The sequence below is a fragment of the Halteromyces radiatus genome (assembly GCF_025201355.1).
Source record: "Halteromyces radiatus strain CBS 162.75 chromosome Unknown BX664scaffold_1, whole genome shotgun sequence".
NCBI classification, from domain to species: Eukaryota; Fungi; Mucoromycota; class Mucoromycetes; order Mucorales; family Cunninghamellaceae; genus Halteromyces; species Halteromyces radiatus.
Window position 1 is genome coordinate 3,711,024 of NW_026251687.1, and position 24,318 is coordinate 3,735,341.

Here is a 24,318-nt window from a genome sequence, read left to right on the forward strand (position 1 = left end):
ATGATTTTTTTTATTTTTATGTATTTTGAATTAAACATTTCATTATCATTTGACTGGGATCTGCTACAGTTTGTACAAAGGCAATTCCATACCCGCCTGCTTGATTTTGTGTCAGTCACGCGAAATTCTCGAAGCATCTTTTTTTTGTATGATTTCATTCTCCTTCCTCTTTTTTCTTTTCCTTTCTTCTTTTCTTTTCTTTTCTTTTTTTTTTTATCCCAATCAAACTAACATTCATCATGTCTGACGACCCTAAGCAACAAGCATTGAACGAAAAGGAACTTGGAAACAAAGCTTATAAGCAACGTCAATTTGAAGAAGCTTTGACTCACTATGACAAGGCTTGGGAATTGGATAACTCCAATATTACTTTTTTAACCAATAAAGCAGGTAAAATCATCTTTCTTTTTTTTTCAAGTAATAAAGAAAGACTCATCCTTTTTTAATTTTTCATCAATAGCTGTTTTGTTTGAACAAGAAAACTATCCTGAATGTATCAAAGTATGTGAAGATGCTGTTGAAAAAGGACGCGACATTCGAGCCGATTTCAAGTTGATTGCTAGGTAAATAAATTAATTTATAAAAAAAGATGAATATAAAACATATACTGATAATGATTTTTATCATTACTATTGGATAGAGCTCTTCAACGTATTGGTAATGCTTATGTCAAGTTAAATGATTTGGATTCCGCGATCAAGTTCTATGGTAAATCTTTGACTGAACATCGAACACCCGATACTCTTCAAAAGCTTCGTGATACTGAAAAAGCCAAGAAAGAACAAGAAAAGGCTGCATACTATAATCCTGAATTGGCTGACAAGGCACGTGAAGCTGGTAATGCTTTGTTCAAGGAAAGCAAATGGCCTGATGCTATTGAACAATATACTGAAGCTATCAAAAGAAATGACAAGGATGTTCGACCCTATTCTAACCGTGCTGTCTGTTATTTGAAACTCATGGCTGTTCATGAAGCTGAAAAGGATGCTAACAAGTGTATTGAATTGGATCCTGATTTTGGTAAGTTATTATCATCCAAAACAATATGATTGAATTTTAACTTTTATTTATTTTATATATATATAGTTCGTGGTTACATTCGCAAGGCTGCTGTACAATTTGCCAAAAAAGATTATCAAGAATCTATTGATACTCTTCGAGAAGCTCAAGCTCGTGACAAGGATAATAAAGCTAGTCGTGAAATTCAACAACAACTCAACAAGGCTTATGCTGCTATGAATCCATTCACTGGTGGTGCTCAAGGCGGTGCTGAAGAATCTCAAGAAGAAGTATTGAAACGTGCTGCTCAAGATCCTGAAATCCAACGTATTCTATCTGATCCTGTCATGCAACAAATCCTTCAACAAATGCAAGCTGATCCCAAGGCCGCTCAAGAACATTTGAAGAATCCTCAAATTGCCAACAATATTCGCAAGCTCATGAATGCTGGTATCTTACGGGTTGCTTAAAGATGGATGATTATTTGGTTGGGGAAGGATTGAATTATATCATTTGTATATTTGCCGTTTTTGTTTTTTTTTTTTTTTATATAGTTAGTTTTATTTTGTTTGCTATCAACAATTCCTTTTTTTAAATAAAAAAATAAAATAAAAATAAAATTAAAAAAAAAACATTATCTCTTAAATCTTCTAGTCATGATCCAATGTAATCTTTAGAGTGTAGTAGAAAGTATGGGAAATAGAAATAGGATAGTATAATGCAAAACTTAATTCTATTATACTCATTCGTGGATGCCTGCAAATATCATGTCAATTAGGAAGATAAGGAGAAGGACGATAATATGGATGATCATTTTTAAATTTACTTTTTATAAATGTAAATGATAATACATAAATTGCATATTTCAAGAAAATAGTTCATTTTATATTCTGTTTACGTTTGGTGCAATGATGATGACTTTTGAGAGAGAAAGGGAAAGGTAAAGTTTGTTTCCAAGCTTGTATGCAGGATGAAAAAATGGGATCAGTTTTTGAACTTTACAGCCAAAAATTTGGAACTCCTCAGCTTAATTTTAGCTGTAAAAATAAATCGTCGAGGGTACATCAGGCATTTTTTAAAAAAATCGATGAAATCTTTTTGGTGTTTATTGCACATTACCTGGAAAGATAAGTGATGAAATGGTATTAGATGATATTTAGCTACTTTTTTAAGAGGAATCCAATGGTGGTAGTTTTATTGGATGATGATCATTATTGAATGAGAAATGACGATATTGACACTTCATTTTTAAATTACTCTATACATTGGGGTATAAATTATTATTATTAGGGAAATTGAAAGAAGAATGATACTCATGATCATTTTTGAGTGAGCTACAAAACTAGAAAGAGGTACATGTTGAAGATGTAAAAGGCAAATGGTTGGAGTCTTTTGTGAATAAGAAAAAAAAGGCAGGCGGTGTTTCGAATTGGTGGAAGGAAGAAAATGAAATCAAAAAAAAAAATCTTGTTTTCTTTCTTACCTATCCCTTTTTTTTTTTTTTTTTTTTTTATGAATATTCGACTTGCTTTCAATAGATCTAGACTTTTTGTTTTGAATGTATCCCACATCAAACCATATCATAGTTTAGCTCTATTTCCATCTTCTCATTTGTATCAAGGTAATTTGTATATTCGTTAACAACCAAAGAAATCCACCTTTGTAACCATTGTTTTCCTTTTTTTTTTTTTTTTATATTGATAACTTAGCAGACCTATCAAACCATGGATCACGACGAAACTACCATAGTGTAAAAACACCCAAGGGAACACGCGACTACAATGAAAAGGAAATGGCTGTACGGGAAAAGATGTTCAATAGTATTCAAAGAGTGTTCAAACGACATGGCGGGGTGACGATCGATACACCAGTGTTTGAACTCAAAGACATTTTGGCAGGCAAGTATGGTGAAGAAAGCAAACTAATCTACGACTTGGCGGAACAAGGAGGTGAAAACTGTTCATTACGATACGATCTGACTGTACCTTTTGCTCGGTACCTGGCAATGCATGGCAAAGAACTGAACCAATACCAATTGAAACGATACCAAATAGGCAAAGTTTACCGACGTGATCAACCTGCTATGACAAAAGGACGACTTCGTGAGTTCTATCAATGCGACTTTGATATTGCTGGAACATATGATCCCATGATTCCTGATGCTGATATTTTACGTATTCTGTGTGAATCCCTCGATTGTCTCCATTTGCCTCATCCATTCACCATCAAAATTAATCATCGCAAGATCTTGGACGGTATCTTTCAAGTATGTGGCGTACCCGACAATGCTATACGGTCTGTATCATCAGCAATTGACAAACTAGACAAGATGACATGGGTTCAAGTGCGACAGGAACTCATTAGCGACAGGGGGCTGGCTCCTTCCGTGGCAGACAAGATTGGTCAATACGTTCAACATCGTGGCGACTTTACTTTATTGGATACACTCATGAAGGATCAAGCACTGTTGGCCAACCCAAGTGCAGCTCAAGGCATCAAGGACATGTCTCTACTTTTCGATTACCTTGACATCTTTGATGTTCGGCACAAGATGACGTTTGATCTCAGTCTGGCTCGTGGTCTTGACTATTACACTGGAATCATCTATGAAGCCATTCCTGTTAATCCTTCCGTCGATGATATGGGTTCGATTGCTGCTGGTGGACGATATGATGATTTGGTGGGCATGTTTCTAGCTGGTGATGATGACAACAAGAAAAAAAAGAAAATGAAACCCAAACAACCCATTCCATGTGTAGGTATGTCCATTGGTGTCGAACGTATTTTTTCCATATTGATGGCGCAACATGAACAACGACCGATCAAAAGTAATGAAACTCAAGTATATGTGATCTCGGTAGGAGATGGCTTGTTAAAGGAACGGATGCACTTGGCAAAGGAACTATGGAATGCAGGTATCAATGCTACCTTTATGTACAAGAATAAACCAAAACTAGAAAAACAATGGACAGCATGCGAAAACGACATGATCCCTTTAGCTGTGATCATTGGCAAGGATGAATTGGATCAAGATAAAGTTCGAATCAAGGAGATGACGGCAAAGAATCAAGCTCAAGGTGGTGGTGTCATTGTAAATCGTGCTGATATGATTAATGAATTGGTCTCTCGTTTAGAAAAAATGTAGAATATAGACTAGATGTGGTTAGAATTAGATAGATAACAGATAGTTGTTATTATTGTTATTATTTTTTTTTTTTTTTTTTTTTGTAAATAAATAAAAATTGGTTTGGACAGATTGATTTTGTTGGTAGGTTGAAATATGGTTTAATTGATGTGTAGATGGATGTGATATGATAAAGAGTCGAATTGGGAATATTCTTTTAAAGTAAAATAAAGAATAATAAAAGTATTTTATAAGACATAAATACACACTACCATGTTTATTGTGATATATAGAATGAAGACCAAAAAAAAAAAAAATTGAAAGCATAATCTAATAATGAACGATAATATATTATATAAACTAGACTAAAAGAAGGATACTGGTCATTCAAACAGATCCGACAATTTCATCAGCCTTTTGTAATGCTTCAATCATTTTCTTGCATTCCTTCCGCCTTTGTTGGGTAAATTCGGATTCTTCTAAAAGTTCATCTAGTACATCGGCTTTGTATAATTCGGTCAATAATTCCCTTTGCAATTCTTCCTTGGCATGAGTAACAAGATTGAGCATGATAGCTTTGGGCACCATATCGATCATCGTTCGCTTGACAATGTTGTAATACGATTGAATCAACAATTCTAATTTATAAAGTTAAGTCATCTTTCCTTTTTATTTTATTATTATTTTGAGGAAAAAGAATGATACTTACTGATTACTTCAGTTTCCATATATTCACGATCTGACAATGCGCCAGTGGCCTTGAGAGTTGAAGGGGGCTAAATCATAAATAGAAAAAGTCAGTACATATCATCAAAACATGAATATTTTACATACCGCTTCCATCAATCCACTCATCTTTTTTGTTTTCTTGGGACCAGAGAAAAAGCTACCAAAGAATCCACTTTCATCACTGTTGGAAGTTGTTGTTTGTTGACCTGTCTGAAGAGCTAATTGTTGGGGAGTTTTGGTTTGCTGTTTAACTTCACTTGTTGGTGCCGTTGGTTGAGTTTTAGCTTGAAGTTGTTCGTTGACAAGAGCAATGGCTTGGTGACCATTCAAGAAATCAGGATGACCAGTGTTAATATAACAAGCTTCCATTCTATATTATAAAATGTTATGAGAATCCGAATTTTAATTTTGATCTTTATTGAGTACTTACGCTACAAGGTCTGATACAAGTTTCGTGGTAGGATTCAATGCTTTTTTGAAGAAGGAAAGAACAACTTGGTAAAACTTTTCTTTGAGAGTAGGGAAACGTTTGAAGAACTATAGAAAGATAGGAAAGGGAAAAAAAAAATGTCAGCTCTCTTTTTTTATTATTATTTTTTGTTTCTTCTATTTTTACCTGTTTGCCTAAAAGTTGTCCTAATATCCGGACAAGTTCATCATATACCATATTGATACATTTGATGCTAGGTTCCTCTAATCTTTTGATCTGTTGTTTGATGATCACTTCAAAAGCAGTTGTGGCAACGAATAAAGCAGGAGAGGAACCCTATGAATAGAAAAAAAAAAAAAAAAAAGAGAGAGAGAGTAAGCAATGATATAGAAAGAAAATTTGAGATAGTTTACCGAAGAGTTGTACAAAATGGTGCGAATATCCACATCCTTGATTTGTTCTAAAGGATCTACACTTTTGACACCATTTGAATAGAGTTCATGAAAGACAAAACTAATACGAGCACCACCAGATAATTCAAAGCTTGATAGATCATTAGAATTACCATCAATGATAGTACGAAATTCAGTACAGAATTCAGTGATAATATTGAGGACCAAATTGGCTTGATTTGCGGAGCCATCACCAAGAGGATCACCCAACTGAGCAAGTTCTTGTTGATATTTGACCAAAGCATTTTGAATTTTTGCCTTAATTTCCGGTAAAGTATTTCGAATATGATGCATCAAAATCATGTTCAATTTTCTAGCCAAAAAAGGAGTACCACAATATTGAGCTTTGCTGCGATAAGATGCATGATTTTCAAAGAAATCTTTTTCTGCTGAGAGTGCTTTAGTGATACTTTTCTTGCTATCAATATCACGCTGTCCACGATTCACTACTGGTACATAACCTAATGAAGATACAAATAATGAATATAAAAATAAAACTAATCTATAATGATAACCCTACCTAAACGTAAGGGAATCACACGACCAGCCAAAATATCAATGACATCTGTTCCTTGATCCATTAAATCCACTTTTGTAAGTACACCAATAGTTCTTAATCCTTCAGGATCGACTTCTCTTGCTAATTTCAATCCATCTGAATTTGCTAAATCAGTGTTGGCAGCTGTAACAGCTAAAATAATGGCATTTGGTTTGGTGATATATTTGCAGATCATTTCACGAATTTGTTTTTCAATATCCTTTGGTTGATCTCCAACAGGTACCTAATATATAGAAAAAGGTCAAGATGATGATCGTATAAAAAATAAAAAATAAAAAAAAAAATAAAAACTTTACTTACCTTTGTCAAACCAGGTAAATCCACCATGGTTAAAGTCAATACATTGGGAGAAAAGATACGTAAATTGATAGGCTGAGGGGAGATACCTAAAAAAAAAAGACAGAATGAGATACATATATATATATATATATATATATATTACTATCACCAATTATTATTATTATTATTATCATTGTTTACCAGTATTTTTTCCAGTCTTGAGTTCAGTATCTCTAATTATTTCTTCTCGTATCTTGTCAAAATTGTAAAACTTTTCACCAGGAAGATGAAGGAATTCACCCCATTCGTTAGGATTTTCCTTATCATTTGTCTTGGTATCTTTATCAGTAGATGATTCAGCAGGTCGGTTGATAAGTTGCAATATCTATTTCATGAAAAGAAAAGAAAAATAAATCACTTGTTATCATTAAAGTTTATTTTTACTTACCAAAGGTCTTCGAGTAACAATACCAGTACCTCTTGGTAAAAAGTCTCGACCCACAATGTTTTCTAAAACCGAACTTTTACCACTTGACTGAGACCCGATGACAGTAATTTGAGGTAAATCAACAGGATTGTGTACACCCACAGTAGCAAATGCATCTTGAAGTTTATTCACTATAGTGACGATAAAAAAAAAAAGAAATAGAAAAAGAAAAAAAAAGAAAAAAGAGAAAGAAAAAGAAAAAGGGGTGATGAGAATCACGCGTGAAAGAATGGAATAATATTAAACCATTCTTTTTAATATTCATACCTGTCTTGATAAGTTGAGAATCCATATTCAAATAGTTTAAAGGAATGAAGAAGAAGAAGAAAAAAAAATAAGATGATTCAATAAGAAAAAAGAAATGTAGAAAGAAGAAACGACTTGGCGAAAAATTTAAAAAAGAAATGTGACGCCAGACCTCCAAAGAAAAGACAACTCATGGCTTTGACACTCCGATATCTAAAAAAGGTAATCATTTTTCTTTTTTCTTTTTTTCCTTTTTTATTTTTTTTTTATTGAAGGTTTGTATGCCAAATATCTTTGACAGCACTAAAATAATTTCTCTCTGGTAATAAACGTTTGTCCTGAACAGGTAAAGCACTAGCAGTATAAGGCATACCAAAATAAGGATATCCAGTATGATATGGGTTATGCATTTGATAATAATCGAGTAAGCTATTACTTGGATAAAAATAAGGTGACATATATGGAGTGCCATAATAACCTGTTCCCATTGGATAATTCATCGTAGGCATGCGATATGGAAACATACCACCACCATACATCATAGCTTGTTGTTGATAATAATAATCATCCCATGGAGGTTGTGGTGATATGAAAGGATGATGAGTTGGAATAGATGATATAGGAGGACCAGCAGGTGATGATGATGATGTTTGTCCATAAGGAGGGATCCGTGTGGAAGGATGACCATTTCCTAAATAAGGGTTAACGAATGGTGAATCTATACCAGCCGCTTCACGCATCTTTTTTCGAAATGAACCAAAGAAGCCACCACCACTAGATGTTACAGCTTCAGCTGATGATGGATTCACCATAGTAGGTGGTACATTTTCAGCTGGCTCAGCTGGTCTAGTTGTTACTTGCTCAGGTACCATTGATGATGATGATGATGATACGTCAGGTCCTGTTGGCATAGTCTCTGCTTTTATCACAGTTGCCTGTGAATACATGATATCATAAAAACTTTGCTGTGAAGAAAAAGAGAGAGAGAAAAAAAAAAAGAAAAGAAAAGGAAAAAACCAAGTGAGAAAATCGTTTCTTTTTTTATTTTTATTTCCCAAATAAACAAAACAAAAAAAAAATTATGATGAAACTGTTAGATGATTGGTTGAAGAGCTATTTTACTTGTTACTATTGCATGAATACATCATGGGGTTTATAATCGAATTGCACGATTGAATATCGGCAAGGGGGGGGACAAACTGTATTTTTTTTTTTCAACCACGTGAATAATTATTTTTGATGAGAATGGGTTTTTCAATAGCCGATTCTGTTGATTTTTTTTTTCCCCCAAAGTTCGAGTAACCTCTTTATTTTTTTTTAAATCTTTTTTTTCTTCTTTGAAACTAAACTTTTTTTTTTTTTTTTGGTATTTTTCCCCTTTCCATTAAACAACTTACTATGCCTTTTGGTATTGGTCATGAACTTGTTTGTCTTATATCTAGAACTGCCTTGTGGTCTTTCTTTACTGATATAAAATTAGAAAATGCTCATTTGGCTCCTACTGATATCCCACTTATAGTGTAAATATATTCAAGAATACTTCATCATGTTACTTATACTATTACGGATTTTTTTATTTATTATAGAACGGCAACTCATCATAATATGATTGTAGATCCTGCAGTACTATCAGTTACTTACCCTGGTCAACGTCGATTACATTATTGGGCTAAGAATACAATGTTCAAACATCCATATGCCAAACTCTTTCTCGAAAACTGTGGTGTAGTACCCGTAGACCGAACAACCAAAAACAATGCTCTTTTATATTCGTCTACCTTTGAAGTTTTACGTTTAGGTGAAGCTGTTGCTGTATTTCCTGAAGGTACAAGTCATACCCTTCCTCGTCTTGGTATCTATAAAGATGGTGCTAGTTTTGTAGGTTTCTATTGATTTTTTTTTTTTTTTGTATATTAATACACTCATTTGATTGTAGGCTGCGTTAGAATATGCAAAGATTATACTTGAAAATCCTCATCCAAATCCTGATGGAGCATTACCAAAGCAAGCTGCTATTCTTCCTGTGGGGATTGTATATCCAGAAAAATCCAAATACCGTAGTGTGGTGATTGTTAGGTAAATATCATAATAGATGAAATTTCAATAATCATTTATCATTATTAATATTATTATTATTATTATTATTTCAAAATAGATATGGCGAACCTATCAATATTGATCCTTATCTAACCATTTACTTGCAAGATCCCAAAAAGGGAGCCAAGCAATTGACTAGAGATATAGAATTGGCTACTGAAAAATTGACTGTCAATGCTCCTAATTGGGATATTCGTGATGCTGCAGAAATGGCTCGACATTTGTTATTTCCTGGTGAAAATGGTCTGATGAAAGATTATGTTCCTGTTACTCAAAGGTAAGATTATAAAAAGGAATATATATATGTATCCTCATTTTTTTTTTTTTTTTGGTAGCTTGATTGACTGTATGACCGAAATTGGCGCCAAGGATCCGGAAATCCAATCATTACAACAAAGTCTACGTGTTTACAAGATGGAATTGGAAGATCTTTTACTCAAGGATTCACATATCGCGAATTATAATGAAAGAAACATCACAGCAGCATCCACCACTATTCAATTATTACGACGTACATTGACATCCTTGATTGACTTGCCATTATTTTTACCTGGTTTGATGGTACATCTTCCTTTATATTTGGCTGGTTTCTATGCTGGTAAATGTGAAATCTATGAAGAGGTCCGTGCACAGAACAAGATCTTCTTTGGATTGGCTTTATTACCAGTGATTTATATTGGTTCCTTCTTATGGGCTTGGTACATGTTATTTGGTGGTACTTTCTTTGGTTTCTTTGTTGCATTGGCTACTCTTGGTGTTTTTGTTTGGTATCATAATGTATCTATTGACGAACGATATGAGAACTTCAAAGATTTGACTGGGCGCTGGCGCTTATTTGATGCGGTAGTACTTGGTCGTGGAATGTGGAGACGCAAAGAACGTATTTTACAACTCAAGGCTCTTCGACAGGAAAATCTGGCTGCTATTCGACGTATGATCAAGGCTCACAAATCAGACAACGGTGATGTACATAGGGTATGGATGGCTATTCGACAACGAGTACAGGAATTTGGTGATGCATCAAAACTACATGGACGACCAAGGATGTTGGCCAAACAATTTGAATGGTCATTTGAAGGATGAAATTTTTAGTTATTTAATATAGTTTCCATTCATATACAATAAAGTCTCTTTTTTTCTATTTTTTTTTTATTTTTTATGTTTGTTTTACACATGATCTACCAAACCGCAGTTTTTTTTTTTTTCATCCTGTCGCAGTATATGAACAGATGATACCTCCATGCCTCTTGTTCCATTTTCGCGGCCTCTAATTGGATTTTACTGCGGAGTTCCATTTCGGGTGTGTGTTTGATAAAACTGTACGTTTGTCCAGAATCATATTTGCTCTTCCCTTTTTTTTTTCGAGCCTTTCGACACACATAGCAACATGACTGTAAGTGATCAGAAATCATGAAAAGGAGGGGGATACACACATCGAATCGACAGAAATGATACTTTATAAGGATGGATGGATGGATATTCAAATGGATGGATGGATGGTAGTTTTTTTTTTTTGAATGTATTTGTCAGTAGAGATGACACATTCTCGTATGGACAATTAATTCTTGAATTCATATATATAATAACGACAATGACTCGAAACGATGAATCAATTGTGTGGAAGGGATAAGCGAATTTTATATCACGTTTAACTAATGTTTTTTTTTTTTTTACTCTTTATTTTTAGTTGGCCGTCGATCTTCTTCACCCTACTGTTGAACATGAAAAGCGCTCTCACAAGCTCAAGAGACTTGTGCAATCTCCCAACTCTTACTTCATGGACGTCAAGTGCCCTGGTATGGATAGATATCTTTTTTTTTTTTAGAACGAATTTTGGTGAAATTAAATGAATTTTTGTTTTCGTTTATAGGTTGTTTGAACATCAGCACCGTCTTCTCCCATGCTCAAACTGTTGTGCTTTGCTCATCCTGTGGTACCGTCTTGTGCCAACCCACTGGTGGTCGCGCTCGTTTGACTGAAGGTTGTTCTTTCCGCAAGAAGGCCAACTAAACAAAAACTACACCTCTCAACTCGTCTCTTTTTTTATTTGAAATGGTTGTATATGGATTGACGATAATACTGTTTTTATTGTAGTTTAGATACATTGATTATCTTTTTTATTTTTTGAATGATAGTATATATGTATATATATATATGTCTTTCCAATAAAAAAAAAAAATATCAAAATTGACAGTCGTGCATTTTATATATATATTTGGAATTCATTGAAATTGTCCAATTTTTCTTTTCTTTTTCTTTTCTTTTTTCTTTTTTTCTCTTTTTTTTTTTTTTGTCTTTTGTCTTTTTAGAAGGGTCTCTTCTTTTTTTCGAGGATGGTATCTGTTGAAAAGTCTTTCGGAAAGACTAGATCATGGAATACTTTTCTCCTCTATTCTGTTGCTATTGCCATACGACTTGTCATCTTTAGTTTACCTCCTATTGCTGATACCCTGTTACAACGTGTAGAATTATCAACTCCTGTGACCAGCTTTAAAAGATGTAAATCCTCAACAACAACAACAAAAACTGAACAAACTCACACTCAATGCTCTTTTTTTTTATTATTATTATTATTATTATTTTATTATTAGTGACAGAAGGTGTATTCCTTTATCAAAGTCATGTTCCACCATATGATGGTGGTGTCTTTCATCAGGTAATATAAAATAGTTGATACATGGTTCGTACTGATCCTTTTTATTATTATTATTATTGGTTAGGCTCCACTCCTTCTTATCATTTTTTCATTCCTTCTTCAATTACCGGACATGGCTACGTTTTTATTATACAGTATCTTCGATATTGCCATAGCACACTGTCTTCAAAAGATCACCTTGATGAAACAACAATTTGAAAGGAACCAACCTACTTTAGCCATTGAAAAAGAAATCGATCTGATCCATCCAACAACAGTCGCTGCTCTCTATCTATTTAATCCTCTTACCATCCTCTCCTGTGTCTCAAAGTCGACTATTCTCTTCACGAATCTAAGTGTGATCATGGCACTGTCTTGGGCATTAATAGGTATACCAATTGTTCAAGAAATACTTTTGACTTAGACTGTTTCTTTTGTAGGTCGCTATGATTTTTCCATGATGTGGATCGCGTTGGCTAGTTATCTGAGTGTTTATCCTGCAATGCTAGTACCTCCGTTGATATTATTACTACCTAGACGAAACATGGTAAGTTTGCAACGAATCATCGAATACATTAACCTACGGAACATTTTCTTTGAAATAGACAATGGCAATCACGTCGTTTGTTGGTACATTACTTGTTTTACTTGGTATCTCTAGATTGGTGGTAGGATCTTGGGAATTTTTGAATGCGACATATGGTGTCATGTAAGTACTTTTACAATAGATCACATTCAACTACTGATCACATATATTTTATGGATAGTCTATTCTTACCAGATTTGACTCCCAACGTTGGTATGTTTTGGTACTTTTTTATTGAAATCTTTGATCAGTTCCGATCCTTTTTCTTGATGGTATTCCAGTTCCACACATTTATCTTTGTGGCTCCTTTATGCATCCGATTCAGGTATACTTGCTTCTATCATTATTAACTACTCACATCTTCCTTTTCTTTTTCTTTTTTTTTTTTTTTTTTTTTTGATAGAAATCGTCCTGTATTTGTATTGACTATTCTGTGTGGAATTGTGGCAGTTTTTAAAAGTTATCCTTCAGTAGGTGATGCCACGTTATACCTATCTTTGGTGCCTCTTCATGATGAATTGTTCAAATGTAAAACCAAAAAAAAAAAAAAAAAAAAAAAACAATTTGCTGATGCATTCTCCATTCTTTTTTTTTTTTCATAGATTGTCGATATGGATTTTTGGTGGCCAACCTTTTCCTTTATTCATCCGTATTGGCACCGATCTTTTGGCATTTATGGATCTATGCAGGAAGTGGAAATGCCAACTTTTTTTATGCCATCACTCTTGTATACAATCTTGGTCAAGTGATGTTATTGATCGATCTAGTATATTCAATGTTACGTCGAGAATTCGATATCGCTCACCCAGAAGCTATTGGCAAGCAAGTGATCCATGAACAAAACTAGTTCTTATTTGTTTTCTTTGTATATACACTAAATAAATATTATTTTTATAAAATATCTTTTTTTCTTTTTTTACTGTTGTGATGATGTATTATTTCCATGATGATTTTTTTTGGTAATGATTATGTCATGTGATGGTAAATGATGATTAGACGAGGATGATTAAAGGTGGATGATATGATTACAGTAACGGTTGTTGATGATGTGGCAATGATGATGATCATCATACAGTATTATGCCTCTCTCGATCACTCTTTTCTTTTCTCCACACTTACATATGATATCATTTCCAAAAGGGGATTGACCGAGTTATGATGAGGCATCAAGATTCGACGAATATCTGTAATCATTCTGTATTTATTTTGAGATGTAATTGAGGCTTCACAGATACTTGATCATGTATTTCTTTCTTTTTTTTTTTTTTTTTAAGAATCTTGAACATTACAAATAAGGAAATTTGATTCGCTATTCAAAAGTACGTCATCCAGCTCAGTGAGCTACCCGAATTTTTTTTTTTTTTTCATTCACTCATATCCCGCAACTGCCGCGCGTTCACTTCAAAAAAAAAAAAGTTTTCCCTAAAAAAAATCAAACGCGCAATAGTTCCCCTTTTCTTTCTTTCTTTCTTTTGTTATCTATTCAAATTCGCCTCTTTTTTTTTTTTATTTATTTTCTTTCCTTGTCTTTTAAATTTGTCCATTTGAATCATGGTAAAATATAAATAACGATATAAACGAACAAAACCATCTTAAACATTTTCTCTTCCCTTAGTTTCGAAACCAATACGACAATGATGTCACCACTTGGTCCCCACAAGGTCGTATCCATCAAGTAGAATATGCTGTTGAAGCTGTGAAACAAGGATCAGCCGCTATTGGGTTGAGAAGTAATGAAAACGTAGTGTTATTAGCTCTCAAGGTAATATGACATTTATCAAAAGGTGTTTTCTTGATTCCAATTCTCTTTCTCTTTTTTTTTTTTTTATTATTGTTATTATACTTTTAGCGTTCTTCCGGTGAACTTGCCTCTTATCAAAAGAAACTTATCAAGATTGATGATCATATGGGTATTGGTATTGCTGGGTTAACTTCTGATGCTCGTGTATTGAGGTAAGTTCGTCTTTATTCTCCAAAACAAAATAAAAAAAAAGTCTTAACACTTAATTATTGATGATTAGCAACTTTATGCGTACCGAAGCCATGCGGTCAAAAATGTTATATGATCGACCTTTACCTGTACAACGTATTGTTAGTGCTATTGGTGACAGTAAGTAGTGGAATAGAATGAATGGGGAAGAATACTAATATGTATATGTATATTTATATAATAGAGGCACAAGTAAATACTCAACAATATGGCCGTAGACCCTATGGTGTTGGTCTTCTTGTGAGCGGCTATGATGTAAGTCATAGGATGAATGACAAATAAAATACTTAATGATCATTTTCAATAGGAAACGGGACCTCATTTGTTTGAATGTTCACCATCTGGCACCATTTTTGAATATCATGCCATGTCCATTGGTGCTCGATCTCAATCTGCAAAAACTTATTTGGAAAACAATTTTGAATCTTTTGCTGAAGGTAAAATAACAATCATTATCCAGTCCTTTAAATACTTAGTTTTTTTATTTATTACCATTTCTCTAGCATCATTGGAAGAACTTATACGTCATGGTCTTCAAGCACTTCGTGATACATTGCAACAAGACAAAGAATTGAACATTGATAATACATCACTGGGTATCGTAGGAAAGGACAAGCCATTTGAAATCATTGAAGGTGATGCTTTGCAAAAGTATCTTGACTTATTGGGAGATGATATAGGAAGAACTCGACGTGGTGATGCTTCAACAACAACAACCAATGAACCTTCTTCTTCTACTGGTGAAGATGATGTGGTTGCTATGGATACCGATAATTGAAACTTTTAGTGTAGAAACAAAATAGTTGAATAATAATAATAAAAAAAAAGGTCTTCAAACATGCATATTTCTTTTTTTTTTCTTCTGTCGTCCTTTGCCCCTTTTTTTCTTTCCTTCCCCCCTCCCCCCAATTCTCCGCCAGTCACGATCCATTTCGGTTTCTCAAACCTTGCCATTGTTTTTTCTCTTGTCTTACTTTTTTTTTTTCTTCTTCTTCTTTCTATACACACATATATACTTCATACCTAATAAAATGGTAAGCATTTCCTATCTCGATTTAGAAAGCAAATGCATCTTGAACTTACTATAATTATTATTGATAGTCTACTCCTATTATTATTGGGTTTGCTGTTGCTGGTGCTGCCACCGCTGGTCGACTTGGTCTTAAAGCTTTTCAAGAATATCAAAAGTTACCAAAATCAGCCAAGGCTCCTCGCATGTCGAAATATTACAAGGGAGGTTTTGATGCCAAGATGAATAAACGAGAAGCTGCCTTGATTCTAGGATTAAGGTAATACATTGTTGTTGTTGTTTTTTTCTTAAAAAAAAATAATATTCATTTTTTTTTCTATTAGGGAATCACAAGCAAATAAGGTCAAGATCAAGGAAGCTCACCGAAAGATCATGTTATTGAACCATCCTGATCGTGGAGGATCTCCTTATCTTGCGACAAAAATCAACGAAGCAAAGGAATTCTTGGAAGGCAAGGCCAAAAAGTAGCTAGTAGTAGATAATCCCACTTTTTTATTATATACAATTATATACAATCCCACCCTTTTCTATAGATAGATCTTTTAAAACCGTTTTCCATCCATTTTGTATTCTATTCCCTCTTCATCCAATTTTTGTTTATACAGACAATTTTTTTTATTATTCATATATCAGAATAAAGATATGATTATTTTTTTTTTCTAAACTTCTAATAACGATGATATTACTATATGTACATGAATGCTTTTATATGAAAACTGAGGGTAACTGGACTAGGTTGTATGAGTCAACTTTTTCTTTTTGTGTACATTTTTTCTTTCGCCAAACTTGCTGTCATGCATTTGCTATTCAAAAGAAAAAAGATAAAGTTAATTGATCATCCTTTTTTTTTTTTTTTTATTACCATTGTTGCCACTCTTTTAGCTTCTGTCACTTCATTCAAGTCCTTCAGCACAACGTTTTCATTCAGTTCATATTCTTCCATCTTGGTATCTAATAAAAAATAAGAAATGAATAAATGATTTTTGTTTTCCTTTTGTTTTTCCAACTTACTTGTTTTGGCTTCAATATTCTGAATCAATTGTACATCCTTTTCAGAGACAATACATAGAGATTGACCACCACGTCCAGCTCTTGCAGTACGACCTACACGATGAATATAATCTGTTGGATCTCGAGGAATATCAAAATTCAATACAAGTTCCACTGAAGGAATATCAAGACCACTATAATAATAACAATAAAAAAAAGATCAGTAAAAGATAAAATACTACTTGATATTGTAACTTTACCGACTACCAACATCTGTAGATACCAGCACCTTAATGACTTCTGCTCTAAATTTACCCAAAGAATCCAATCGTTGTTGTTGTGACATTTCCGAGTGTAAAGCAGTGCAGCGAATCCCAAGTTCCTTCAACATGCCTGTCACCATTTCCGCAGTTGAGCATCGGCCACAAAAAATGATGACAGATTTGTCCTTAAATTCATCTGATCGTAAAAGGCGGACCAAATAAACTGGTCGTACTTGAGATGGCACAAATACATAAAACTGATCCAATGTGGCGACAGTGTGGGTATCCATAGCACATACATGAACATAGGGTTTCTTTTTAGGATCCTTTTGAGCTTCCTGTAAGGCTAGAATCGAATCGGTCATAGTGGCTGTAAACAATAGAGTTTGTCGTTTGGTAGGCATTTTACTGAAAATAACACCCAGTTCTGATACAAAGGTCGATGATAAAAGACGATCAGCTTCATCCATTACTAAATATTTGGCTCTTGTCAAATCAACTGCTCCCGAACTACTGTGAATATGATCCCGAAGACGACCAGGTGTAGCAATGATAACGTGAGGTCGTTTGGCAAGTTCTAAAGCTTGAGTCATCATATCTATATATGTATATAACAAAAATAAATGAGATATTATTGATTTTAATAATCTTTTTTTTCTTTTTTTTTTCTTCTTACCCATGCCGCCAACTACAACACATTCTTTTAATCCAATGCCTTTTCCAAGCACTCGAAACTGTTCAGCAATTTGATAGGCAAGTTCTCTAAAACAAAAGAATTATTTCATTGTCATTCTTTTAAGTATGATTATATATTATTATTACCTAGTAGGTGTCAATACCACAGCAAATACACCATAAGGATCTTCAGATAGTTTTTGAAGAATGGGTAAAGCAAAAGCAGCAGTTTTCCCTGAACCTGTCTTGGCACCACCAATAACATCTTTACCTATAACATAATAACAATAATAATGAGAAATGGATTTTTATATATATATATAAAAGTGATTTACCAGCAAGGATAGGAGGAATACAGGCACGTTGGATCTCGGTAGGTTGTTTAATTTGCATAGCTTGAAGAGTTTCCACTAACCAAGGATCAATACCTAGATCACCAAAAGTAGAAGACTCTGGAGCAATGGATTTAGGTTTATCAGTTTTCTTTTTGATGGATGCAGTCACTCTACTAGGAGCTACTCTACTAGGAAGGGAATTCATGTTTTATATAAATAAAGAAAAGAAAAAAGGAAAAAGAAAAAGGATAGGGATTCAGGATCCGCTTTTTCATTCGCATTTTTTTGTGGCTTGAAAAAAAAAGTTACTACGCGAAATTTTTTTGTCCAATTTTTTCCTTTTTCCCTTTTTTTTCTTTTTTTTTTTTTTTTCTTTTTCTTTTTCATTCACTCTTCTACATCATGTCCACAACTGCTGAAAAGACTCCTGTCACTCCCGAAGTTGATACCACCATTGCCAACTCTGATGTGGTCGGAAAGTACAAGGATGCCGCTGCCATTACCAACAGTAAATACAATACTTCCAAGTTATTACATTGAACTGACTCCTTTTTTTTTTTTTTTTATACTTCATATGATAGAGGTCCTCGCTGAAGTGATCAAAATGTGTGTTGTTGGTGCCAAGGTTATGGACATTTGTATTGCTGGTGATAAACTTATCAATGAAGCTACCAAACTCGTTTACACCAAAGGAAAATTCACCAAGGGTAATAATAATAATAATAATAATAATAAAATGGAATTTAGCGTGATGGGACAAACAAACAAGATGAGCGGGTTTTATGCTAATCTTTTGTTACACATTAACTATTTTATTTAGGTGTTGGTTTCCCTACCACTGTCTCTTTGAACAACTGTGTTGCCCATTTCTCCCCTATTGCTTCTGATAGTGAATCCGAACTCACTTTGAAGGAAGGTGATGTCGCCAAGATGTAAGTTCTTTATTATTATTATTATTATTATTATACAATTAGAATTAATCATACGTTTTACTAGTCAATTGGGTGCTCAAATCGATGGTTATTGTTCCACTGTTGGTCATACTCTTGTTGTTGGTGCTTCTGCTGATAAACCTGTCACTGGTGTCAAGGCTGATGTTATCCAAGCTGCTCATACTGCTTTGGAAGCTACCATTCGTATGATTCGTCCTGGTAACAAGAATATGGAAATCACAAAGACTGTTGACAAGATTGCTGCTGCTTACAATACCAAACCTGTTGAAGGTATGTTGTCTCATCAACAATTACAAAATGTCACCGATGGCAAGAAACAAGTAAGTACAAAAAAAAAAAAGATAGAATGATGAACTAAAAACATTTATGTTAGATCATCTTGAATCCCACTGAAGGTCACCTTAAGGATTTCCAACGTGTTGAATTTGCTGAAAACGAAGTATACTGTGTGGATATTTTGATCTCCTCTGGCGAAGGCAAGGTGCGTCAACTTGACTCTCGTACCACCGTTTACAAGAAGACTGGTACTCGTTATCAACTCAAGATGGCTACTTCCCGTGCTGTTCTTGCCGAAATTCAACAAAAGGCTGGTGCCTTCCCCTTTGCTCTCCGTGATTTGGAAGATGAACGCAAGGCTCGTATGGGTATTGTGGAATGTGCTAAGCATCAAACTGTCTTGCCTTATGATATTGTTTACGAACGTGAAGGTGCTATCGTTGCCCAATTCTTGACCACCGTACTTGTCTCCAAGAATGGTAACACTTTGGTCACCAATCCTCTCTTTGATGCCTCCGTAATCAAATCTGACAAGTCCGTTACTGATGAAGACATCCTCAAGTTGCTCGCCACTGAATACAAGGTTCCTCAAAAGAAGAAGAAGGCCAAGAAGGCTGCTCAATAGTTTAATAGTATTTATCATTTGTGGTTTTTTTTTTATATATTTATATTTGATTATACTCTTTTTTGTACAGTGATGATGTTCTATTTTGGAAATACATTATAAAATAAAATACATCTTTTTTTTTTGTTTTGTTTTAAGAAGTCTTATCACCTCCTGAATATCTGATGTGTTCTACGATATCCAATTGTAATTAACTGTCATTACATTTGAAGCAGATTTTGGTGATATAAGTTATCCAGTTATGACTATTATTATTGTTACTATTATAATATAATCAACTAATCGATTCAATCGAAGATGAACAAGTAAATGTTGATTTGTTTTTATTAGATTAGTTTTGCTATGGTCATTGAGTTATCTTCATAATGTTGCCATCATAGACATATCTCTGTAAAATCGCATTATATTTATCATCATCCTCAATAACATAGGTTTATCATCATCATCGTTGCCGTCGTCATCATCTTTAGCGTCAATATCAATATACATCATTGCTTCACAACACATATAATCATAAAATTAGTTAAGAAACAGATATAAGAGAGACAAGTATATTGAAAATAAAGAGTTTATTAGAGTTGCTATAAAATCAATAAGATAAAATACGTTCTATCTATTCTACTATATTTTCTAAACTAGAGGGGATAGTTCGTTTAGAGAACTACTACTACCATATACTGTATTCATTGTATAATATTCTTTATACATTACCTTCCACCCCTCGAATAGATATGACCCATAAACTGCTTGAATGCATTTGATATCTTAGAATAGAAATTAGCATGGTAGAACATTATATCAAAACAAAAAATAAATTTAGGTCAAGCAATTCATATAAAAAAAGGTATAAAATATTTTTGTTATTTACCTGTACTAAATCCTACATCCAAAATGAAAGAGTTTCCCCATGTATTTTGTAAATCCCTTTTTCAAAAAGCTCCAAATCCAATAAAATCTACCTTGACAAGATCGCATAGACAAAGAGATCACCTAATGTGGAAAAAAGAAAAGTGGATGGAGAAAAGAAAAAGAAAGAAAAAATGAAAAAAAGCAAAGGGAGTGATTAATTTTTGAAGCCCGTTCACTGTTAACAATTTGACATTGATTTTTTTTTTTTTTTTTTTTTTTTTTTTTGCTTTTTCTTGTCTCAATCTCAGCCTTGCCAAAGTCCAAAAAGTCCATGTCTGTTCAAGTGTAGATCTTTTTAATTTTTATTCCAAAATAGGACTATAAAGGGAATCTCACTGTCTATTTTATTTTAAATATCTATCTACACCCATAGTAGGATACAAAATACCTATGAGTATCAACCCGATCCTTTTTTTTCAATAAAAAGAAATCTCACAGACTTGCTCTCGTCTTCATTATTTTTTTTATTATTTTATCACTATCTACACCAATACCATCATTATCATCCATCATTATCATCCATCACTTGTCATCCATCACTTATCGTCCATCACTTATCATCCAATTCATGACCCAAGTACTATAAAAAAAAAATAGAATTGTGCATTTGACAGTGCTTTATTTTGTTCAAAGTAATAAAAAAAGAAAGTGAATATAAAAATACAAAACTAATGTAACTGTAACTATACAGAAGAGTCATTCTATAACGGTAAAAAGCAAATTGTCGATTGTCCCAGGTAGGCACATTTCTCTTTCCACCAGAGTGTTTCGTTTCCATTTCATGCATGATTGGATTGTCCTCAAAGAAAGTGGCAGTGTCGATGAGTTGGGTCGTAATACCAAATTGCCAATACCTGATCGTGATAGGCTGAAGTTAGCGATGAGGTTCATTGTTTATGATTTACGGTTAAAGCAGGTTTGATCAAGACCTAACTCCAAGAGAAAATCATAAAAGATCAAGTTGATTCAAAATCAAGTCAGTTCAAAAGTAAAACCTAACCAAGATATCAAATGGATTCAAGTATCTATTAAACCATCTAGAACTAAAAAAAAAAAAAAAAAAAAAAAAAAAAAAAAAAAAAAAAAAAAAGGAAATGAGAGAATGAGCAGGTTATTCACAATATATAATATGATATAATAGATAGAGTACCTACATAGTTCTCGTCTTTCTTTAGGATCCACCATCACCATCATCATCCTTATATACAGAGTTTCTTGTTTTCGCCAGTAAAAGAAGAAATCTTTTATCAATTCACCATTTTTTGAAAACTTCTCTTAACCCGGTATTCTAATAAAAAAAAACAATAACAATGATTTCAGTAGCTATCCATTCTTGTTATCATAGTATATTATTTATGCGATATAAACTTACGGTGATAGATATCATTGGGAACCATACAGAATTCTCTTTTAAGATTTATATAATATAAGAAGAATTATATTAGTTTGGTAAAGAAGATATTTTTTTTGTTATTCACCCGTTCGAAGATGTAAACAAATGAAGATAAAAAAAAAGGTGTAACTATATAACAATTTGAATATATTCATTGAAGTACTTACAAAAACTTTCCAGCAAGAGATGATTGTTGAACGAGGTGGTCACAAAAGGAAAAGCAAAATACAGGAAAGATTTATAAATAATTGGAAGAGTAATATGTGTTTAGTAAACTTAGTTTAAAAGTTGCAAGGAAATAGAAAGAAAAAAAAAGTAAAAATTCTTTGCCCTTAACACCGTGATTTTTATGCGTTTCAAACTCCACGTATTATTCTCTATCCTTTTTTTTTTTATAATAATAACAGTAATAGTATATACATATATCATATCTTTAAAAGAGAAAAAAAAAATACAGATACTTAATGTCATGATGAGAAAAGAATATTGATATTTTTTTATGCAGTAGGACATGTACTACACTAAATCGATCTACACATTCTAATATGTCAGGTTAGAAATCCAAGCAAACCCTACAAGGTTAAAATAATTCAGGAACAATAAAAAAGTAAATGGATGATGATGATGATGATGATAATATCAAGATAACTCTATATGATGATCATGGATCCTAAACTCTTTTTCATCGAAGTACATATTATAATACTATAGTTAATATTCATGTTATTACTATAGTTATATTATAAAATCATCATTTCTTTACATTCATACTATTCATATTATCATTATTATTATCATTATCATTTAATAATAGTTTAATCCATCTCATCATCATCTTATTATTATTTATTATTTATTATTTTTTTTTTACTTTTAATGCAAATCAAAAGTGTTTTCCATAAATGGTATAACTTCAAAGTCCGTTCTCAATGTGGGGGTGTGTTGGATCAAAAAAAAAAGTTTGGAGGTTCCAAAAAAAAAAAAAAAAAAAAGGATCTGGTGGTCGAGATCAAAAAAAATCTGGAGATTGAAAAAAAAAAAAAAATCGTTGGAGACAATGGAAAAAAAAACCTGGCGCGCTCTTACCTTTTTTTTTTTTACTTTTCCTTTTCCTTTTTTTTTTTTTTTATTTTTTAAGCAATGACTCTTTGAACATTCTTAAGTTACCATTATACATTACTTTACTAATCTATATTATATATTTAAAAGTCACTCTTTACATATTATACTTACTATATACTTTACTATATACTTACTTTATACTTATTCTTTCGTTTTTTTTTTTTCTTCTTCTTCCTTAGTCTTTCATATTATGAACTAATCTATTTTTCTTTTTTTACTTTTTCTGTGAACATATAGTAGATAAGATATATGAAGGAATATACAATAGGATTAACTAGATATTGGATAAAAGAATAAGCAAATCAGGGAAAAGTATCCAACTCTTTATCATTGGTTTATTTAATAGTTTAGTCTTTTAGTTATAGATATTATATTATCTTTTAAATAAAATCATATTTTTATTATTGTTTATTATATTGTCATTTCACTATTACTTATCTATTTATCCTCAATCATCATTATTATCAAAAGGAGTAATAAGAAAGAATGGGTATTATTATCATTTTATTTTCACTAAAAAATAATAATAATAATAATAATAATAATAAGCTATTGTAGAAACAAGATTCATATACACATCAGTATCTACTATTTCATTTCATACATTACGTTCATCATTTTAAGCATATATATTCTTTTATTATCAATCATCATCATGACAATAGCAACTTGTACCTGTATACTGTTGATTGTTCGTCTTCTCTCTTAACGAAAATAACGATGCCATTGATCAATTGCTTGGATTCAGCTGTCATTTAATTTATTCAAGGAACCAGGTACAGAAATGCATTGATGACTGTTCGAGAAAAATAATAATTATGATTTTATTAAAGAAAAAGAATGTAAATATATATAATTGATATACTAAGTACCATTCTAAACTACAATTAAAAAGAATCACTAACGACTCATAGACCAGAATAAATAAAAAAAAAAAAAAGATAAATAAGATACTTCTAATCGATTGTATAATCCAATCCAGTTGAATACTATAATATATCCTGTTCATCCATGTTGTCCACACCTTATGACAATAGCATGTATTCATTTCGTTTCATTCTGTGATCCTATTGTATATCTATCCATTCCGCTGATTCAGATGTATAGCCACTTCGCGTAATTATCCTATTGATC

At 32.8% G+C, this 24,318-nt stretch overlaps 11 protein-coding genes across 11 annotated transcripts; 8 read left to right on the top strand and 3 right to left on the bottom strand.

Moving 5' to 3' along the window:
* The first annotated feature begins 227 nt into the window (after positions 1–227).
* BX664DRAFT_322378 (uncharacterized protein) lies at positions 228–1,585 on the top strand. Its single transcript, XM_051543486.1, has 4 exons — positions 228–390; positions 461–563; positions 641–1,020; positions 1,087–1,585. The coding sequence occupies exons 1-4, from the start codon at positions 240–242 to the stop codon at positions 1,467–1,469; spliced, it is 1,017 nt and encodes a 338-aa protein (XP_051405487.1). The 5' UTR covers positions 228–239; the 3' UTR covers positions 1,470–1,585.
* Positions 1,586–2,511: 926 nt separating this feature from the next.
* On the top strand, positions 2,512–4,189 carry BX664DRAFT_273454 (histidyl-tRNA synthetase; the record flags this gene model as incomplete). Its single annotated transcript, XM_051541219.1, has 2 exons — positions 2,512–2,620; positions 2,709–4,189. The coding sequence occupies 2 exons, from the start codon at positions 2,512–2,514 to the stop codon at positions 4,142–4,144; spliced, it is 1,545 nt and encodes a 514-aa protein (XP_051405488.1). The 3' UTR covers positions 4,145–4,189.
* Positions 4,190–4,282: 93 nt separating this feature from the next.
* BX664DRAFT_322386 (Dynamin central region-domain-containing protein) lies at positions 4,283–7,400 on the bottom strand. Its single transcript, XM_051543487.1, has 11 exons — positions 7,327–7,400; positions 7,021–7,190; positions 6,774–6,957; positions 6,594–6,679; positions 6,255–6,516; positions 5,696–6,195; positions 5,469–5,618; positions 5,283–5,389; positions 4,958–5,222; positions 4,833–4,899; positions 4,283–4,761 (listed from the first exon to the last, which is right to left on the bottom strand). The coding sequence occupies exons 1-11, from the start codon at positions 7,349–7,351 to the stop codon at positions 4,511–4,513; spliced, it is 2,067 nt and encodes a 688-aa protein (XP_051405489.1). The 5' UTR covers positions 7,352–7,400; the 3' UTR covers positions 4,283–4,510.
* Positions 7,401–7,466: 66 nt separating this feature from the next.
* BX664DRAFT_322389 (uncharacterized protein) lies at positions 7,467–8,254 on the bottom strand (the record flags this gene model as incomplete). Its single annotated transcript, XM_051543488.1, has 1 exon — positions 7,467–8,254. A coding segment is annotated over one exon (683 nt), but the record flags the coding sequence as incomplete, so codon positions are not given.
* A 392-nt stretch (positions 8,255–8,646) lies between these two features.
* Positions 8,647–10,554, top strand: BX664DRAFT_322390 (uncharacterized protein). Its single transcript, XM_051543489.1, has 5 exons — positions 8,647–8,825; positions 8,892–9,183; positions 9,242–9,381; positions 9,461–9,679; positions 9,738–10,554. The coding sequence occupies exons 1-5, from the start codon at positions 8,704–8,706 to the stop codon at positions 10,483–10,485; spliced, it is 1,521 nt and encodes a 506-aa protein (XP_051405491.1). The 5' UTR covers positions 8,647–8,703; the 3' UTR covers positions 10,486–10,554.
* Positions 10,555–10,633: 79 nt separating this feature from the next.
* BX664DRAFT_322393 (40S ribosomal protein S27) lies at positions 10,634–11,608 on the top strand. Its single transcript, XM_051543490.1, has 3 exons — positions 10,634–10,795; positions 11,090–11,198; positions 11,273–11,608. The coding sequence occupies exons 1-3, from the start codon at positions 10,790–10,792 to the stop codon at positions 11,410–11,412; spliced, it is 255 nt and encodes an 84-aa protein (XP_051405492.1). The 5' UTR covers positions 10,634–10,789; the 3' UTR covers positions 11,413–11,608.
* Positions 11,609–11,685: 77 nt separating this feature from the next.
* Positions 11,686–13,524, top strand: BX664DRAFT_322395 (GPI transamidase subunit PIG-U). The gene is made up of 8 exons (XM_051543491.1): positions 11,686–11,901; positions 11,994–12,058; positions 12,123–12,426; positions 12,478–12,584; positions 12,643–12,746; positions 12,805–12,948; positions 13,027–13,151; positions 13,226–13,524. Exons 1-8 carry the CDS (start codon positions 11,736–11,738, stop codon positions 13,468–13,470), a joined length of 1,260 nt encoding a protein of 419 aa, XP_051405493.1. The 5' UTR covers positions 11,686–11,735; the 3' UTR covers positions 13,471–13,524.
* Positions 13,525–14,075: 551 nt separating this feature from the next.
* On the top strand, positions 14,076–15,467 carry BX664DRAFT_290316 (nucleophile aminohydrolase). The gene is made up of 7 exons (XM_051541879.1): positions 14,076–14,177; positions 14,239–14,385; positions 14,473–14,576; positions 14,645–14,733; positions 14,798–14,868; positions 14,921–15,050; positions 15,117–15,467. Exons 1-7 carry the CDS (start codon positions 14,175–14,177, stop codon positions 15,389–15,391), a joined length of 819 nt encoding a protein of 272 aa, XP_051405494.1. The 5' UTR covers positions 14,076–14,174; the 3' UTR covers positions 15,392–15,467.
* A 151-nt stretch (positions 15,468–15,618) lies between these two features.
* BX664DRAFT_322398 (uncharacterized protein) lies at positions 15,619–16,290 on the top strand. Its single transcript, XM_051543492.1, has 3 exons — positions 15,619–15,647; positions 15,715–15,902; positions 15,967–16,290. The coding sequence occupies exons 1-3, from the start codon at positions 15,645–15,647 to the stop codon at positions 16,109–16,111; spliced, it is 336 nt and encodes a 111-aa protein (XP_051405495.1). The 5' UTR covers positions 15,619–15,644; the 3' UTR covers positions 16,112–16,290.
* Positions 16,291–16,294: 4 nt separating this feature from the next.
* Positions 16,295–18,111, bottom strand: BX664DRAFT_290320 (P-loop containing nucleoside triphosphate hydrolase protein; the record flags this gene model as incomplete). The annotated part of the gene is made up of 7 exons (XM_051541880.1): positions 16,295–16,446; positions 16,506–16,594; positions 16,655–16,827; positions 16,894–17,494; positions 17,573–17,658; positions 17,719–17,842; positions 17,907–18,111. 7 exons carry the CDS (start codon positions 18,109–18,111, stop codon positions 16,375–16,377), a joined length of 1,350 nt encoding a protein of 449 aa, XP_051405496.1. The 3' UTR covers positions 16,295–16,374.
* Positions 18,112–18,296: 185 nt separating this feature from the next.
* On the top strand, positions 18,297–19,897 carry BX664DRAFT_273477 (DNA-binding protein). Its single transcript, XM_051541220.1, has 5 exons — positions 18,297–18,414; positions 18,488–18,613; positions 18,727–18,838; positions 18,903–19,179; positions 19,233–19,897. The coding sequence occupies exons 1-5, from the start codon at positions 18,309–18,311 to the stop codon at positions 19,758–19,760; spliced, it is 1,149 nt and encodes a 382-aa protein (XP_051405497.1). The 5' UTR covers positions 18,297–18,308; the 3' UTR covers positions 19,761–19,897.
* Positions 19,898–24,318: the final 4,421 nt, after the last annotated feature.